General features: G+C 36.9%; 1 protein-coding gene across 1 annotated transcript in view; it reads left to right on the top strand.

The window, feature by feature from the left end:
- Positions 1-20132, top strand: part of LYRM4 (LYR motif containing 4) — a 91434-nt gene that overhangs the window by 9020 nt on the left and 62282 nt on the right. Inside the window, exon 2 of the mRNA XM_054057878.1 lies at positions 13996-14116. Within this exon, the coding sequence (XP_053913853.1) occupies positions 13996-14116 (121 nt within the window). The remainder of the gene's footprint in view (positions 1-13995; positions 14117-20132) is intronic.

The following is a 20132-nucleotide window of genomic DNA, read 5'->3' as shown; positions in this document are numbered from 1 at the left end:
TTTTATGTATATTGTTTTGTTCTATCACAATCATGTATGCAGATGTTGGTATTTTAAAAGCTCTGGATGGTGCTCAATCTGCTGATTAGGACTGGAACTATGAAAAGGACTGAGATGATTATACTCCAAATTGTAGTAAAACAATGTATCTAGAGGCATAAGAACATTATTTGGGATTATCCGGATTTGGATCTGACAGTATTGAAATATTTCCATTTGATTTTAATATTTTAGATGGAAGAATATTTTGGAAAGACAACTAAAGTGTTCTATTACAAAATTGTTAGAACATAACCATTAGAGACTATCAAAACGTTTCTCTGAAAACAAATTTTAAACCAAATAGAAGCAAGTTTTCCAGATGTTTTGTTGGGGTTTTTTTTTTGATTTAACATTTCCCAATTGAAAGTCATTCCATTAAAGTTTTGTTGATCGTGTTATTAGGAGTTGTTTTTTGTATTTAAAGGTACCATGGTGATTGTCGTCTTCTAAATATATTCCATTTACCTTTGTAAAATTATGTTCTTCCTAAACAATAAAGGATATCTACAAGTGAGTTTTGATATAGTTTTCTTGCCTTCCTTTTTTTTTTTTTTTTTGCCAGAGTAGAGTTTGGAATAGTGATAACTTGAAGAGAGAATTTGGAGCTCGTACATGGCATAGAGATCCAGAAGAACTGAAATTTTATATTTGGAAGACAAATGTATGGGGGCTTCCTCAAAAGACTGTTTAATGAACTTTATTATTTTGATAAAGGGACACAAATTGAGTAAATTTGATGTGGTTGTTATCCTAGACGTTATTTGCATTCTTTGTATAGCACAGTAAAACAGGATCATTTTTCTTTTACCTCAGATTTAATTACAAGTAGAATTTTTTTGAGAGCTAATGAGAGTAATAGAAAAATTACTGCCTCTGGCAGTAATTCATACCAATAGACATATGCATATGATTTCTGGTAAATAACAAACACTTTGTAGTAATAGTTTTTAAGTATTGAAATGCTGTCCTAGCTCACCTTCTGCTTTCCTTATTCTTGGATGTGGCTTTAACACTTAATTCCTCACTGTATCCATCTTTATGCTGCTCATGATGAAAAGATGCTGACCTCATAACATCAAAACTTATTCAAGACACAGTAGACACAGGCTATTATTTCAAGTGTTCTTTAGAAGATCTGCATTTAAAAAAAAAAATCAAAGTAATTTTGCAAAAAAAAAGAAGCTGCAGTTGATCAGGCAATGTTTAGAACCAACACTTAGCAAGGATGCTGTCTGACCTACCTCTTTGATAAAGGTTTTTCCATGTTGCTTTTTTTTTTAGTTTGCTGACCAAGAAAGTAAGAAAGTACAGTCCTAGATGGTTGTCTGCTTTTTCAAGATAAGTGGGCATGACAAGAAAACTTTCCTGGTTGTTTTCTTGCATGTGTGAATGCTTGGTTCAGCTGTTCCATGACTGGTTTTCACTGAACAGAGGGTGTCCTCAGTGAGGAATATTTTGGGCAATTCTTCTTGATATTATAGTTCTTTCTCAAGAATGAAGATGCCACAAATCATTCAGACAATATTCTGGCTAGGTTGGCACTATGGAAAATGGCCTTTTTCTCTTGCATTTTTTCTACTTTTTATTCTATTCCTTTTCACCTGGTTGCTGTTTAAAATTTTAACATTATTCTCAGGCCACAATGCACAAATGAACATTTAATATGATAATAGCAAAATAATTCAATTGTGTTCAGATTCAGTCTTTCTTAACAGTATGTGTATGAAATAAAATCTTTAAATTATTCCTCAGAAAAAATGTGTAGGTCCTGCACTGTTAATGGCTAAATGCCAGGCTTGGCTGGTATTCAGAAACTGATAATACTTGGGACTAGACTTTTAATCAGCATCATGTTTGTTGCAAAGTGTTGAGAAAAGCTCATGCTTAGGTCTATTTTTCTAACATTTTAAAATAAATAGCAGATGGTTAAATCACATTTAAGTCTTCTAAAGAAAAGAAGCCTGTGCACAAAGTAAAGACTGTGTGTGCATATGCATGTATGAATGTATTGGTATAAAGAAGTCAGGAATTTATTTCTGCCCCATCCTAGTAATCCTTTCCTGAACATCCGCATTTTACATGACCTGTGAATCCATTGTGGAAGCTGTGAAAGTATAATAGGTAGGCTAGTCTTACTTGATAGCATTTAGATCAAAAGATGTTTAACTGAAGATTAGAAAATGCTGATTTATAAGTTGATATAATTAACTGTATTTTTTATATCCTTTGAAAGAAACTTGTATTTAAGTAATTACAGATCCATGAACATTTTATATCAAATCAGCAGGAGCTTCATAGAATCATAGAATGGTTTGTGTTGGAAGAGACCTTAAAGATCATGCAGTTCCAACCCCCTGCCATGGTCAGGAACAGCTTTCACTAGGTCAAGTTGCTTCAATCCCCATCAAACGAGGCCTTGAACACCTCCAGAGATGGGGCATCCATGACTTCTCTGGGCATGTTCCACTTCCTCACCACCCTCACAGTAAAAATTTCTTCCTAATATCTAATCTAAATCTCCCCTCTTTCAGCTTAAAACCCATTGCCCCTCATCCTGTCACTGCACTCCTTGATAAAGAGTGCCTCCCCAGCTTTCCTGTAGCCCCCTTTAAATACTAAGGCTGCTATGAGATCTCCTTGGAGTATTCTTTTCTCCAAGGTGAACAAGCCCAACTCTCTCAGCCTGTTATTGTATGGGAGGGGCTCCAACCCTCTGATCATCTTTGTGGCCCTCCTCTGTACTCATTCTAACAGATCCACGTCCTTCCTGTGCTGCCATTCCTTCAAAATGTCTTGTATTCTGAATATGACAGCAGTCATTCTCCACAAACTTCATTGCCAGGTCTTGCGAGGCATTCAGAGTCTGGTTTTCTGGCATATCCTGGTCTGGAACCATTAAAGACCTGTTTCTAAATCATTAGTTTGTATAAAAGTAAGATTGTCTTATTTTAGTTGCCAGAGAAAGTATGATTTTTTAAAAAAATCCCTGAAACTGGGAATATATATATTGGCCATTATGGTATTGAAGCTTATATAATTTAACGTAGTTATGTGATTTTTAAGTGCCTGTGAGAATAATCTGTTGTATCCAGTGAGGTCAGTCTTTACAGACTTGTCTCCATTTTTCTCTTGCCTAGCATACAAATGGAATTTGATTTTGAGATACATGGGATTTTTTACTTTGTAGCATTTATTTACTGGCATTGATTGTTTAACAAATATAGAGATTATCACAATGCTTACCTGCAGTCACAGGCAGATGTAAACATCTGTTCATCATTTGCATAAGCAAGAGAAAGCAGACATAGGTTTCCTTAGAGCCTTAGTGTTGGAAAGAATCAGTTTACCTGGAGGATAGCCACGCTTGAGGGTTACATGTTCAGTCAACGTTGTAACACTTTCTGCCCATCATGTCAGAATAGCAGTGAAGGGGTTAAATGTAGCAAGGGGAGGGTGTGTTCAGAAGTCATCATTTATTTGCATTTTTAATCACAGTTGAGAACAGGAGGACTGAGAATGGAAGGGGTACAAGCCCTCATATTTAGTCAAGTTTTACATAAATCGCTAATAGAATTCTTTGTGAAACAATAATTCATTCATCCATAAAAATGTGTCTCCCCTCTTAACCAATGTTTTTATTTCTTTAAATAGGATCACACTACTTCCTGCTCAGGAAAACGTTTTAAAATCCTACAGCTCAGCTGAAGTGTTTAAGACATGGTACAAGGCACAGTACGTCCCAGAAATTTATAGCTGGAATTATGTTCTGAGTGTCAAGTAGAAGCATGTTTCATTGCTTTGAAACTAACCTCCTGCTATGTGCCAGTAAACATCTTCAACTCATCTCAAACATCACATCATTTTTCTAGTCCAATAAAATATCAAATAGGTTTTCAAAGTAATGGTCTTTGTATGTAAACTAGTTTTGAAGGAGGAACATTTATTGATTCATTTAATTAGTTTTATCACTGTCCTAAATAAATTTCGTGTCTCATTCATAATGCTTTCTCCCTGGTCTGACTAATTTACAATATGAAAATAAATGTTCAAGTGTTTTGTTTACAAAACAATACTAAGAAATTTATTTCTTGTAGACCCTTTAAATAGGTTTCCTGGTTTCCAGAGCTATCGAGCACATTTTTTACAAAATTTTTCGATTTATTATTTTCAATTTGTAGTTTATAGCAAAAATTGCTGCCCGTCATTTGTAGATTTTGAATGTGAACATGAATATTTCTCAGACTGGTGGTGGTACTTTTACAATCACTTCCAAAAGCAATGGGAAAGTAGGTTGAGTATAGTCCTACCAGCTACAGCAATGCAGTGTTGGGCAAATAAATATACTATACTTATATACATACACAAGACTCGTTGTTCTGTGAACTATTAGCAGTACTTACTAAGCTATGTGGATTTTGGGGGCTTAACTGTGGAGGTTTATTTCCCAACAATTTGGAATCCTTGAAGGAGAAATTCTATATCAGTGTGGGTTATTGCTACCATTAGCTATGGACCTGGTGCCTCTCCAACTTCTGTGGGTAATTTATTTCAAGATTGGAAACCTTTTCTACTGCCCTGGGGAATGGAAGGTCACGTCACGTGTCAAGGAAAGGCAATCTGCCCTGGTCATAAAATGATATAGTGAAAACCTTGTTATGATAAATAGACTGTTTTTCATACCTCTTTTCCTCTCCTAATATCTCATACAGTAACTTATCCAGTACTCATCTGATTTATTGAGTTTTAGACCAGATGTTACTTCCACATTTAGAGTAATTGTTATCCGAGAAAAACTGCTCAACAGTCATGTGCTTATGGAGCGAAAGGAGTTGGTGTTTGCTGTATGGTTCTTTTGCTTGCTCATAGATAAAGGACAAAAAGTGCTACTATCACTCATGAGAGTGAATATTTTCTTGTGACTATTAATTGGCTGTTAAGTACTATCTGGGGTTTTCCGTAACACATTTTTGGCTTGAAATGCAGAATGTTTTGTGATATATATGTGTGTGTGTGTGTGTGTATATATATGTATCAATCTGAACTTGTTCAATATAAGATAGATAGATAGAATGATACATACATACATACATACATACATGCTATGGAAATTGAATAAGGTGGTGGGGTTTTTTTCCTTCAATAGTATAAGCCCCTGAGAGAGGGTGTTAAGAGGCTCACTGGAAAACTCTAAAAATTACTAACCTTTCTGTTAGCTTTATTTTCACCTTTAAATTTTAATATCTGAACTTAACATACTCAGACCCAACTAGATTAAAATACAGTAGTTTCTCAGTGTTTCTCTTCTTAGAGAGATACATCAATTTTCTTTCTCAGTCTTCTGGAATATGTCCAATCTCTTTTTCTGCTACAGGGGTTAAAATGCTTCAGTGCACAGATCTGTTGGCAGATTAATAAATGACTTCTGTTTACTGGACTAGCATAGCTTAAATTTCAATTTTAATCTGTTTTTTTCTGTCTGATATTAAATTATATGTTGTCTGGTCACATCAAAGCATTGCACTGTATGCTGGGATCTACAGTTCGGAGAGTAAGAGTCTAGGCACCACAATTTTAGTGGTGGAGGCCATGCATAGCCCAAAAGAAACCTTTTGTCTGGTAGATGCTCTTAGCTGCATGATTGGCAGATAGATCATAGAATCATTTAGCTTGGAAAAGACCTCCAAGATCACAGAGTCCAGCCATCAGCTCAATACCACCATGCCTAATAAAGCATGTCCTGAAGTGGCATGTCTACACACTTTTCTAACACTTCCAGGAATGGTGATCATCCATACTACCTTGTTTGTAGGAGTAACTGTAGAAAAAAAATAGGAAAATGTGTGTGACCCTTCTTTTTTTATTAATGTGAAATAGCTTTCAAGAATGCTGTATTACTTCACTTGGGATTTAGTGTTACTTTGATTCATATGTTATGTCTGGACTCCAGAAAGATAGGTAAGATATACAGATCTTGAGAAGCTGTATTTGTTTTAATGGAGGTCTCGGGTATGTCTTAGCTGACATTATGCTCCACAGATCAATAGCATCTGGGAAGTACAAGGAGTGGAGAGCCATACAGTGAGGAAAGCTGTGGTGGGTAGTTCTGGCACAGTACGCCTAGTACATAGAAGTGCTGCGTAGTTCGTGTGGATAAAGATCAGTTGTTCCTGCCTCAAAACCTCGAATCTGCCTCTGTGACGTGGTCTGTGAGTGAACCAGTCAATCAGCTTTGCTGAGCAGAATATTCCTTTCCCTTTGCCTTTGTTCACCCGTGATTCCTTCTCTTTTATCATATAAGAAGCTGCATCCGATTTCCGGTGGGAATGAAGTGATGCCCGGGGTTTGTACCCGTTGCATTTCTGGGTTATTGTTCCACTCTTGGCTGAGGCTGCGTTTTTCAGCCACCATTGCTTTTGTGCTAGTGTTACCGTCTGTAGAGCTTGTGAAGACTTCCATATTCTGTAACTAATTAAATAGAAAAATATAGAGAGGGAAAGATCTAGTTCACTTGGCTTTTTGTGCCCTAGGTAGCATTCATAGTGTACAAAACAACACGCATTTGTTTTTTTCTGAGCCTCTGGTAACATAATCATGGTAGTCTGTGTCTAAGCTTCCCAAAACATTTAATGTATTATCCAAAGGCACTGTGTTTATAATCTCAAATGTCTCAAATAATATTCAGTACTCTGTTATAGGTACAAAGTAGGATGGTGGGTTTGTCATGCATTCTAAATGGATTTTTTTAGGCTCTAGATTTCACTAATGAGCTTTGCATATATTAGATTTTTATGTGCTGCTATGTATTACATTGTAATTTCAAATATCCATCATTGTTGTCAAAATTGACGTTGCAGATTTGCTAAACTAAACATGCAGTGCTTCGCTGCAAGTGAGGGGAGGTCATTGAACCATATGGTGATGGGAGGTCCAGCGGATGCTTATTGCTACTGACTGAGTTATAAGAAACAAAGATTGGGGGGCAAGCTGTAAAGGTGACAGAAATAGATGAGAGGATAAAGTTTGGAGGGTAATTCCAGTATTCCAAATCCTACACCTTGTACTGTGTTGTCTATAAGCAGACAGAACGTGTGGTCTGTTAAACCATATAGATTGTTTAATAAGCTATGTTTATGGTTTATCGTTGTCTTTGTTGTAAGATCCTACCTAACTGTCGTAGGATCCTACTGGATCCTACCTAACTTCAATGTAATTTCTTTTAGTGGATTAATTTTGGACCTCTGGTGCTTAAATTCTTCTTTCTCAAATAGCACAAGTTTACTTGAGCTAAAATCAAGAGGCAAAATTAATTGCCTTTATTACTGGAATCCAAGGATCACTGTTGCAAAGTAAAGCTTTCTTAGGAATCTGTTCTGTATGCTAAAAATCGCTAGCTGTCAAAATGACCAGCAAAGGTTCACCTCAGATAACCTTCAGAGAACTGTTTTTTGAAGTCTTTCATAAGTCAAAAGATCTCAGTTACTATTTTAAAATGGTATGCTGTCAACATATTTCTGATATTCGATCCCTTTTCTGTTTTCTAGGCTGTTGGCATTTTTATCATTTCCACAATAAAAGAATAATATGTGTACTGTTGCCAGATATTTACTAAATCTAAATCTTTATTTTCAGAAATAATGCTGTGTGTCAGGAAAGCCCTATCAAAATCTCATTGTCATCCAGACCAACCACATTGCAGTCTGAGAAATTAGAATATCCCAAGGCTTTATGCCTTGTTGCTTAATTAAAAAAACACCTAAGCACTATTGCTTCATCAAAGACAAGTCATTTGCCACTTACAAGTGGGAAATACTTGAATCCAGCAAGGCTGCTTAGCACCCAGTGGATTTCTAAATGAACAGTTACTGTCGCCCAGAGGCACAATAAGATTACCCCTCTTTAGAATGGAAGGAAACCCCCAGCCATGCTGAAGAGAGAAATTTTGACCACATCATTGGTCTAAATGTCTAATCTTCCCAGAAAAGTATAGTGGAATTTGTAATGGCAGTTCACAGCAGGCCAGGCCTTTTCTCAGAACTGTTCAGAAATAGCAGCATGCCAAGCGCAATAGTAGGTATCTGCCTCAAACGGAACAAGAGAGAAATCGGCCCTGTCAGGATTCGAACTTGTGGGTTCAAGGCATTCTCCACCTGGTAATTGGACTGCTGAGCTACCTGGGTATCCTGGTGAGCAGTTGGCAGAGTCTTGGCAGTGAAAGCTATTTGTCATTTCAGGCTATCAGGACCCTTTTCATCTGTGGCAAAGTCTGTTTCTAGTTCCTGCAGCGCATCCTTGTCCAGTGCCTCATTAACTGAATGACTTGTTCAGTTGGGTCCTCCACTGGTAACCCTCTTTTTTAACCTCTGCAGCGATATAACGTTACAGTTGTAACTCCCATTAAGATTAGAAGTACACTTTCATTTGGACATCTTTCCTTTTTTCATTTAACCCTGTCCTACTAGTGAGGAGAAAAGCACTCCTTTCTGCAGAGATTCTTTACACTTAAAAATTATTATTGGATTAATTCTATTTTTAGAAGTATAGCAACAAAAATATATGTTTCAAAGAACTGCAAAAATAATCACAGTTAACTATGAATAGCACTGATAGTATTCTGGGACCTTGAAGAAGATGTTTGGGAACTGAGGGCAAATCATGCCTGACCAACATGATTTCTGAACAAGGGGAGAGCAGTGGATGTAGTTTACCTTTCAACATTTATTCCCACAAAATTCTTGTATCCAAGTGAGGGTGCTGTGGTCTGGACAACCACATGCCTTTTAGACAGTTCAGATGCTGGGGCACAGAGGATGGTGGTTAAAGAGTCTTCAGGGGTTGATACTGGGATTTGTCCTGTTTCACATCTTTATCAGTGTCCTAGAGGAAGTAACAGTGCTTGCAATTTAAGTTTGCAGATGACACCCAACTGGGGAGCCAGTGTGATCTAGGGCAGAGCTATCATACAGAAGGACCTCAGAAGACTAAAAGGAAAGGCCAGCAGCAATCTTAGGAAATTCAGTAAGGACATGTGTGATGCCCTACACCGGGAAAGGAGATGCCTCACCCACAGAGCAGGCTGGGGACTGGCTGGCCAGGGAGCAGCTCTGATGAAAAGAGGGTAGAGATGCCAGCTGTGCGCCCTGACAGGAAGGAAGGCCAAGAGCATTCTGAGATGTAGCAACAGTTGCTCAGCCAGCAGATTGAGGGGAGTGATTATCCCCTCTACACAAGGGATTGTTAGACACATCTGGAGTAGTGCGTCCATCTTGCCCACACCCCACCACCCATACAGGAAAAACATAGATGACCTGAAGGAAGCTCAGCAGAAACCACCAGGGTGGTTAGGGGCTGAAGCGCTTGCCATATGAGAAATGACTGAGGGAGCTGGGCTCCTTCGCTTCCCAACATTGAAGGAACCCTCTATCATCCAGTACCTCAAAGTATACAGAAGTGCCTGGTGGGAGAACAAGAGATAGCAGAAGTGAAGCTTTAAGGAAAAGCTCTTTCCCTACTAGGACAGCCAAGCAGTTGAGCATGTTTCCCAGAGAAGTGGCGTGGTCACCATCCTGCTCTTCAAGACCTGACTGGATTAAGCCATGAGTAGCCTGGCCTGATCCCATTTCTGACCCTTCTTTCGTAGAAGTCGGAATAGAGATCTCCCAAGCTGCTTTCCAGTGTGAATGATAATGTGATCCTGTTGATCAGGTGGTCTTCGGTGCTCTCTTCTTTGAAATGGGTCAGCCACAGGTCTTCCCCCGACTCCCTCTCACTCTCTCTCTGTATATGTAAAAGTGGGGATGCATTTTCGTGTCTTAGATTGGTTAAAGAAAATGAAGCTTTTGAAATAGGCATGTGTGTAAGAAGCTTTTTCTCATCTAGGGCAACTTGCACTTGAAGGTTGAAGTCTATTAGAATTCTACAGAATTTTTGAGGTATAGGAAACAAAGAAGCAAGATTTGCTTTAGAAATAAATTACAAAACCATGTATCTGTTTGTACAGCATGCATCTCATGCACTGGGTCACCGTCACCAGCTGTCCAGTGTGTCGAGTAATCCTGTCTCATAAAGGATGTCTAGTGCTGTTCTATTCCAGACGTGTTTCTTGGTAATTCCATTGCAACTCATCTGTATGTTAGCCAAGAAACCAAGTAGTGGCTTGTAGGTTTCATCCTGTAGGGTTTTTGTGAAGACTATATAAGGACTCTGATTAGAAAATTCAAGGAAATAATACTGGGTTAACAGTCTGATTTTTCAGTTTCTTTACTTTTATCCTCCCCTCCCAGCTTTCAGCCAGTACTCCCCCAAGCAAATCCTGATTCCAAGAATAGACTTTGCTTTGATTTTTTAGGTGTTATTATTGTTGTGCTGTAACTTGAAGTGGCATTGCTGAAAATGTGTCTAGTGATGTATTTTAATGAGACCTTTATAGAGGTCATATATAAAATTATATATGGAAATAAGTAGGTACACATGTATAAATAATTATTCCCTCTGAAGTAATTTGACACATATGGACATTCTCACTAGTCCTAACTAAAGTTTAAGATAAGCTGAAATGGGATTTTTTTTCAGATATTTTTATTATAAAATTATTTATATATTATAAAAGCTTTCAATTTTTAAATTAAATGTAATTCTGAAAAATCACCTGGTGCACATTTTACTATATTGTAAATCAGTATCTCACTTTTGCAGTTTATGTTCTTAAACAAAAACATATTATACTTCATTTCAGAATTACTAATCAGAGTGGCCTTCCTAGAGATTAGATCCCTTAACTTATTAAATGCAACTTAAGCTAATAAGGAAAAATGCATTTTATTTATACCTGGTTTGTACCTTGCTTGGCCCCTCTGAGTGGGATCTATGGCAAACTATCCATCTAAATCAGTATTTTTGGTAGGTTGACCTCTGTCAGGTTACGAAGTTGGACTGTCTTACTTCAGGGACAAACATCAAACTGGCTGTGCTGGTCTGCAGGAAGCAGAGGGAGGTTTTGTGTCTACCAGGGAGGGTGGCAAAATCGCAGCAGCTCCCTTTCACTCACATTGGCTTAATTGTCACAACGCTGTGTGCCCTCAGTTCCTTTGTGCCAGCTTGGGTAATTACTCATCCATAAAGTACAGCAACCATTTCACTTGCTGGTATGATTTTCATCTATCAATCTGTCTTCAGATAGTGCTGCTTTTAGGTTGGTGTTATAAAATCTGATCAAGATAGCGATATGTCCCCTGCCACTGGCATTTTGAGCTGATATTGATGCGTATGCATATGGAATTGAAAATACACACCATTAGAGCAGCTGATCTCCTGAGCAGTCTGTTCATCAACAAGATAGTCTTTGGAGTACTGCCTTTTACAAAAAACAACAGATTTAGGTTGCAATGAACAAGTGGGGTTTTTTTCAGCATGTATATCTTTACTACTTGTTGCTATAGGCATTACTGTACCCTCAGAAGAACTTGGTTGTTCATGGTCTTGCAGCAATATTGCAGCCCTAATGTCAGTACTAGCTTTTAGTACATACTCAGTTCAGAAACTCTTTAAGTGTGGAGTATTGAAGTTTGGACTTGATGGTGTTCACAGCTGTTGTTGCATATAAAAAGCTAATCTTTAAAACAAACAAACAAACAAAAACCCAAACATGTCAGTTTGTGTAAATCTTGATGAAACACTTTTTACATCGTTCTGAAAGAATTTGAGTGTTGGCAAAATGTTCCCCAGGCATCTCTCAGTATGGAAGAAATGGTGTTCTACAGGCATTATAGTATTGGTTGGAGCTTTGAGTTCAGCTTATCCGTAAATGATACAGTGAATCTCAGTGTAGCCTTAGTAAAGAGTAGTACCAGGATATAGAGATAGCCTTTAAAGTGTGTTTAGAGAATATTGGGGATGTATTGATTTAGCTCTAGAATTAAGATTGCGTTAAAACCTGTGTAAAATAGCTTCATTTGGGTAATAACTTTCATAAAGGTTTGAAGAAATTGTAAGGGGGAAAAACTGCAACTTTCTATCTGTAGATAAAAACTGATCTGGTGATGCTTTCTAAGTACGTATCTTTCTCAACAATGATTGGGTGTAATGAGAGGAAGAGAAAGAAAATGGAGCAATTAACACACTGTATGTACAAAGCCCAAAAAACCCCAGACTGTAGATGTTGAACTGAACAAGAATTCACTTTAGTCCCATTTATCTCTTTTATGTAGATAGCATTTACTCATTTGTATTGCATTTTGAAAGACTTGTACCCAGTGATGAATACTTGCTGATTGTTCTTGTTGTTTGTTCTTTTATGCTAAATATATATGTATGTATTAGGTCTTTGTATCGTTTGGAAACTCTTCTTTCTTGTGAAATAATACATGGTTTTGCATAGTTTAACCCTACCTATGTATATGAGGTGATTTGAAATCCACCCGTTATCCAGCAACAAAATTACAGTACATCTTAATGATTTGAGGTTGCTTCTTTTTTAGAAGAAATAAGTGGTTTCCCCTTCAAATCCTGCTAGGACAGCAGCTGCAGATGAGAATGAGCTTCTATATTTAATACATTCTATTAACTTCACACATATAAACACGCACTCACTAACTCACACACTCCAGTGTCACATTATAGGTGAACAGACCCTAATTAAAAGCACGCACCATCTGCCAGTATGTGGCAGCAGGGTGGCACTCCATAACCATTCTGATTCCTGTGATTGAAATGTATTATTTATGAGCTCAAAGAGAAAATATTCCACTTGGCTGGTGGAGGCCACATTAGGAGCTGGATAGCACCACCTAATGGTATGGAATGCCACTGGCTATTCATCTTCCTTCTTCCTCTCCCTTCCTCATTGTCCTCCCCAATATTTTTATTTTTCAACATTGTCCTTAGAGTTTTTTATGATCACGTTTCAGCCAATTTTGTGTCTCATGTTTCAGTTTTATATGAGATTGAAAATGGTTGTTGAAATACTACACTATTTATGGTGTTGGCAGCAGCCTTTTTTCCCTTCCAACGCCCCACATAGGGTTTTACTTTCTGTAGTAAAAATGATACTGATGTGATGTTGTTGTATAGAAGTGGGACATTATCAAGATAGCTGAGCAGGATCAGTTTACTGTGATTTGTCCTTCCCCTCCAAAGTATGCATGCAGTGAAAGTATCTAAAGCTCAGTCTGAAGATTTTGTTTTAATATTGAAATTGGCCTATTTTTTTTTTTCTTTTTTAGCAGTACACTATAAACTACATAAAGGTTGTTTACTGGGTGGAAAAGAAAGAGGAAGAATTTGGAGATAGTTGCATCTTTGGATCTTGCTCTTGGAAAGCAGAGATCCTAACCTCTTCCTCCTTACAGAGATCATGTCCTGTTATTGCTTCTTAAAATGGATGGAAGTGGATGAGGAGGTGTTGGACTTAAAGGTAAAAGATTCTTTATCAGGAGAGGAAAGGGGTGACACAGAAGGAGCCCTTTCTGTTATGGTTGGTCCATCAGTCTGCCTTTGCTAAATTACAAAGTTGGAACTAGTAATGACGTGTAATGTACTTAGTGATTAGCTCAGTGACCTTTAGAGTATGCTGAATAAGAATCATTACACTGACACAAAATAATTGGAGGGATTTTTTTTTATTCTTAGGCTTTTTGTTATATTCTTGAGCTTTGCAGTATCCATGCTGGGCATCCAACAGCAATAACAAGTAGTAAGGACTGGACTGATATGTGAAATATGAAATCTTTCTACAATAACTTCCAGTAAAACTTTTTTTGTAATTGAAGAATCTAGTCACTGTTTCAACTCAGGCAAGACAAGAACCTGAATAAAAAGATATATGTATAAAACTAGGCAAAATATACATGTACGTGTGCATATATTTATTTTTAAAAATCAACATGTTTTCAAGAATGCTGAAATGTCATGAACTGTGACACATCTGTGAATGTATGTCTTTTAATTGTTTGTGTTTAGAATGTATGCCATCAGAAGGATAAGAGATGCCTTCAGAGAAAACAAGAATATAAAGGATTCTGAAAAAATAGAAGAACTAGTGAATAAAGCGAAAGCAAACCTAGAGATTATTCATCGGCAGGTATGTTTATTTCTCTCATTTTACCTAAGAGTTGTACAGTCTTCAGTCAACTGTTTTATGCCACTACAGATGGAAGAAAATGATCCTTGCTCAAAACAACTCTGGATAGTTTTGTATGTCTGAGATTGAGAGGGTGGGAAACATTTGTTTATCCATGATGGTTACAATAGAGAATTTAGGGGTGTTTTGTTCCACTAACCAGAAGAGGCCTTGCTGCAGAAAGTTTATATGCTCTTCTGTTACCTTTTTTGCTGTTTTACTGTCCCTTCATTCTTCTTCTTTGTTATGCTGTAATTTCCCTTTAAATCTCTTTTCTCTAGCTCACATGTATTGGATTCCTTTCCTTACACTTTAATCGGTCCATCCTAGGCTTAGATAGTGGCAGAGATGCTCAATCCAATTAGTCTTACCTTCTGTGTTTGGTTTTCCCCACCAACTGACACAGTGTTAAAACAGCAGCAGAACAAGAAAACCCTAAAGTGAATTAAGTAAATGCTGGCTAAATGTGTCCAGGCTTTGGAAAAAGTTGATTCAGTGGCAATATTTTTCTCTGACCTTGTCTGAGTAGCATTTGTAGCATCTGTGTTCCTTCCACTGGGTACCATATTGTTTAGACATGAATGACACTTGGTTGAATTTCACATGCTTTATTACTTCTCACACATACCCGCTGTCTATCTAAAGTGACCACTGGAAATTTGAAGAAAGCAAGTTTCTATGCGTGAACTTTCCAAGGGCACTTGCAGTGCTTAAGCTGTCCCTCCTTGCAAAATCTGCACTTACTGATACCGCGCAGAGCTCAGTAGTACTTCTATTAAATATCAAGTGAATGTTTGCACCTGTTCCTCCATAGCCTGTTTTAACATGGATCTTTCCACGGCTAGCAGGTCACTTAGCTAGATTCTTATTTCAGTAGGAAGCTGGACTCTTTGATTTGGCAATTAAATATGAATATTTTGAGGCATGTTAAATTATTTATTTGAAATTCTTTCTCCCAAGAACAGGTGTTCTTTTGTGCTATCATAACTTTGCTATCTTTTTTATCCCAAACACTGCTATTTTTGTATTTTAAAGCCGTGTCTTGAAGAAGCAATTCAGATTGGATTGATTCAATGCAATTATATTTAAATTTTGGTGTGTGTTTTCTTCTATCCGTAGATGATGAGTAGCGTTTTCAGCTCATCTTTCTCAGGTTTTATCTTGGACAGCCTTAATATCCCGTATTCTCTAGGGGAGTATTAGAAGCTGGAGAAGACAACGAGGGAAAAGTTGTTACAGAAGAGTCAGAGAGTACTCAAACAGATCTGAGCTAGCAGTTAGTTTATTGAGTTCTAATCAGTAAATTTAGGTACTTAAAATATTTAAGTACAGTCACTACTCTGCATACTACACTGAAAGTTATTATGGACTACAAAGATTATTGCTTAAGCTTACTGTATGTACCTTAAATGCTACTTGATGCAAAAGATGTCATTTACCAACCCACTGATTCCTGGTGTCAGGTGAGGGATCTCTCAGCCTCGAGGGGTAACCTTGGGTGGCGTCCCTAGGGGAGATCACCACCTCACAAACCACCTGCTATGGAGAGGTCAACGGACTCTGATGACTGCAGAGGTTTATAGCATAAAGTAGCTGATTTGTAGTCAGATTTTCTGCTGTATCAATGTAGTTTCGGCTGCTTATCAGCCCAATCTTCAGTCAAAACTGAATTTTTTTGGTGTTTGGTGCTGAGTTCTCACTGATAACCTCATACGGTAGGGCTGACTTCGCTTAGGCCTACCTGTTGACCATCTGCCTGGAGCAGTTCAGTTACTTCAAACAGGAGGAGTACATCCATCATAGGAGTTGGCAAAAGATGAATGTACGGGGTCAATTTCTGCCACTTACAGAAATCTGCATCAAAGAGGTTACTATTTGTGGATGTGGGATCTTCTATTGTAAAATGCTACACAAAATCTCTTCTAGATTATGGCTAAGATTAACTCCTGTCAGCATGTCAGAAAATGCTTGGTGATAGTTGTATGAAAGAATGTAAACACCATATCTTTCATTAGTTAGGAAAATATTAGTGAGGCTACTACAACAACTGTTTTGCCATGAAATGGATGACTGAAGTGTACTAAATTTACTTGTGTTTTAAAGCACCTTAACTAGGACCTCTTTGGCACAACTTTTTTATAATAGCAAGTACTTCCTTTTTCTAAAGGAAGTTCAATTTCAAGGCATCAAAGCACTTGAGATAGGTAAGAAATATTGTTCCATTTGATGGTTGTGTATCTGGGATCCTGAAAGGAGGACAGTGATTTTCAGTGCCTTAATGTTTGAGGTACCCTGACTTGATGTGGGTAGAATTTGGCTCTCACTGGTTCTATTAGCCAAAGTAATAAAAGACAGTTCTAAGTCTTGCTAAAACAAAAGCTTTCCAGCTTTTCCTTTGACAAAACATGGTTCTGTTGACTCTTCTGTGTTATCATAGGGCTGGAACAGATGTTAAAATTAAACTCCTCTCTCCTCTGAGTCCTATGAACACCCAGATGACCTTGTTACTGTAGACCCTGAAGAAAAGATACCATTTCTCTAAAACAGACTCTTGACAGGGCAGGCTCTTTTCCTTCTAGGGTGTGGATCTTGTCTTGCATCGTTTAGGAGGTTTTCTTTTAACCCTTAAAATTGTCCTGTACCATCAAATAGGTCTTTTAGCTGCCTTGGGAAAAGTAGGAGGGGTAGGCAGGCTTAATTAATCTAACTGGTATACCCACTCACTGCCCTTTCTAAAGGGGTAATTGGATTTAAGGACAGTTTTACTTGATTGCTTTCTAGTGAACATTTTGATCATACATAAACTCGTACATATATACACAAGTATGTCCAACAGGTCTGTATGTGAACAATAGGTAATTGTTTCATATATTAGCCTGTATTTTGCACTGGTAAAAAAGTTGTGCATGTGTGAATGTTTTTCATTCAAGAAAACAACAGAAGATCAGATAAGGTTTGTTCTTTTTTTCTTAGCACAAATTCTACTTTTTTAATAACACCAGCAGAACCATTTTAGCCTGCTTTTTTTTTTTAATTTTTCTACTTTGTAAAAATGGCAAAGGAGTTTCCTAAGAAAGCTTTCTTGACTGAAGATTAAGAGAAGTCATTGATAACCACATTTCGCTCTGCCATGTAATACATAAATCTTGCTTTAAAATGTTTTATTTGTTGTGTCAATTTTTCAGCTAGGAAGATGTTCAAAAGCAAAAAGGGCATATAAGGCTCCAGTTCCCTGGCCTGGCACTGCTTGAATTCTCAGAATATTAAAATCTCTCCATGTATGTTTTACTTTTGCAAACATAGAAAACTAGTGTTGAATATAAATATCTTAAATATATTATAATCAAACTTTATCAAGCAAATGACATTAAGTAGCTATCTTTCTGTTATGTGTTTGTTACTTGGAGAGTATCTTTGTTGCTAGGACAAACCAGAATAATGCAGAATGGCATCAGTTGTTAAAACTGCAGGGTTTTGCTTGGTTTTTTTGTTGTTTCATATCTCATATGTTAAAGGAGTTAATCCCACATGAAAAACCAATCTACTGAACCTAAAGTAGTTTTAAATTGGGTCACATTTTTGTATCATTCCATGTAAGAATTTCAGGAAAAATATACTTGAAAAGTAAGGAATATTAAAGAGTTCAATGCATCTTCCCTTTTTTAACACTACTAAAACAGTGAAACTTACATTGAATCTCTTGTATGTCTCTTCTAGAAATTTTCTAGACAAAGTATAATAATACGGCGTTCAGTTTGGGAAGGATATAGGTGCTTATCTTACATGTTTGCGGGAGTAACAGACAGTAACACACAGTAACCTAATAGGCAGTGGATTTTTTTAATAGAAAATAGTCTGATAAAAGAAAATTAGTTTATCGAGATGTTTTTTTGACATGTGGACCCCTGCATGAGTTGATGTTTGGGTAATAAGGATTTTTTTTTCTGAGTCATACCTTGCCCCCCTCCTGAAAAAAAAAGTTTTTCTAAAAAATTGAGAACTGTTGTTCTTTGCATAATTTGTATTATGTTTCAGTGACATCTCACTTTCAGCTGTAAAGCAAGAGATAAATATTTGAGAAAATAGCAACACTGTCTCAAAAGCAAGCTTTTCATCAGAATTATTAAAAGCCTTAGCATCTAAATTCATATTAAAATTTACTTGCTGTCAAATTTAATCATGCTCTGAGTAAAAAAAATTCATTCTTGCCTCCTGTTTAATTTAAGATCTAAGTAATGAAGACATCTGACATTATTAAGGCTTTATATTTAAAACTAGTGAAGCATAATATAAAGTGGTTTTATTTTTAAATGCAGGAGCACTGAAGCAGACATGATATCTAGTGTACATTTTTTTGCTAAGTTTGGGGTTTATAATGATGTAGCACATCGTGGTATTGCTGACTTTTTCATAGTGTGTCGATAGAAATTAAATAATGTCCCACTTTGCTGACAATTTGTTGTTACTCTAAAATCAAATTTATATTCACTTTACATTCTAATTTATGGTTTAGTCATCAAAGTGACCATTGAAGTGTAAGGTTCATAAATAACTATTTGAATCAGCCTAGTGGGAAATGTGAAATAGTGACAGATTACTGTCATTTTGTTCATGTCAGTCACTGTACAATTTGCTTGAATGTTGTATAAGTAGCTTTATAAAGCTGAAAAGCATGGAGGACATTAATCTCTGCCTTAGTCCTCCTCTGCTTGTTATTGGTTTTGATTTAAGAATAGAATTATTTAAGAATAATCTCAGCACTGTTTGTGAAAGTTGTTTTTGTATGCTTACTGCGTAAACAGCATAGTTTGTGGTGTCTTCCTTGTAAAGAAGGGTGTTGTGAGAAATGCGTTGTCACAAGTAAGTTTGAAATAGAAATTTCACTTCATTGGTGAGTTTCCATTGCTGTTGGAATGTGTTAGCAGTAGCAGAATTTGCCCTGAAACTTTACTGCAGTTGCTGACATTCAAGATTTATAAAAGCCACTTTGAAGAAAGGATAATACTGTTTTGAAATGTTCACAGGTTTTCTTGTGGCATGCTGCCTCTCAAGTTTTTAACTGAAAATATAAAAGTGACATTCAAAAGCTATGCTAGACCTTTGTGCTCCAATTAAATCCTTGTTTTAGTTTATGGAACATCTCATTCTTACCTATTTCCCCACAGTACTTTCTCCCCAATTTTAGATTGTAGCTGGAAACTACCTGTCATATTGTTGTCCAACTGAGAAGGATTAATTTGTTTTATCTGGCACCTCTGAAGTCTTACTATCAGTTGTACTGGTTTTGACATCACACAACTGCAGTACTCTTCAGTAGAACACTTGTGATATTTTAGAGCCTTTGTTTGTCCCTTTAAATTATTTCAACTGATGAGAATCATTGTTTGCACAAACCTGTAGCAGGAAGACAGGAAACGTTGCATAAGCAGTTAGACCATCAGGTGGCGTGGATCTGCTTCCTTCTGCTGGCTGGTCACCAGTGTTTCCCAAGGGAGCAGTTGAACTTTTTCGTTCGAGTTTGAATTTGAGTTGGTCTTCTCAGGCTTGACCTCTCTTAGCTGTTCTCTTAAGGTGTGTAAAAGAATGAAGGAATGTGATTTTGAAGTACAAAAACTCTGTTAAAAATTTGCACTGATAATAACTATTTAGTACTCACAGCATTTTTCGTGTTTGCAGCATATTGTAAGTACATTCTAATCCTTGCAGTATTCATTGATTATAGTAACTTTAGCTCCCTTTCTTTTAATAAAATTCTTCAAGACTATGCCTTGATAAAAATCCATGTCGTACTTAGTGTGAAATTTTGATCTCATATTCTTGTGTTTCTCCATATTTGCCATTTCTAGTAAAAAGATAATTAGTATGGACTTGTTTTGAAGCTTGTGTACAAAGAGTTCAACAGCTCTTCTGGATTATTTATTTTTTTAGCAAGCTCAGTTGCCAGTACAGCTGGTAGCTACAGTGTGTAGCCCAGTAC

The sequence above is a fragment of the Cuculus canorus genome, chromosome 2 (genome assembly GCF_017976375.1).
Source record: "Cuculus canorus isolate bCucCan1 chromosome 2, bCucCan1.pri, whole genome shotgun sequence".
In the NCBI taxonomy this organism is placed as follows: domain Eukaryota; kingdom Metazoa; phylum Chordata; class Aves; order Cuculiformes; family Cuculidae; genus Cuculus; species Cuculus canorus.
This window is presented reverse-complemented; position numbering and strand designations above follow the sequence as displayed.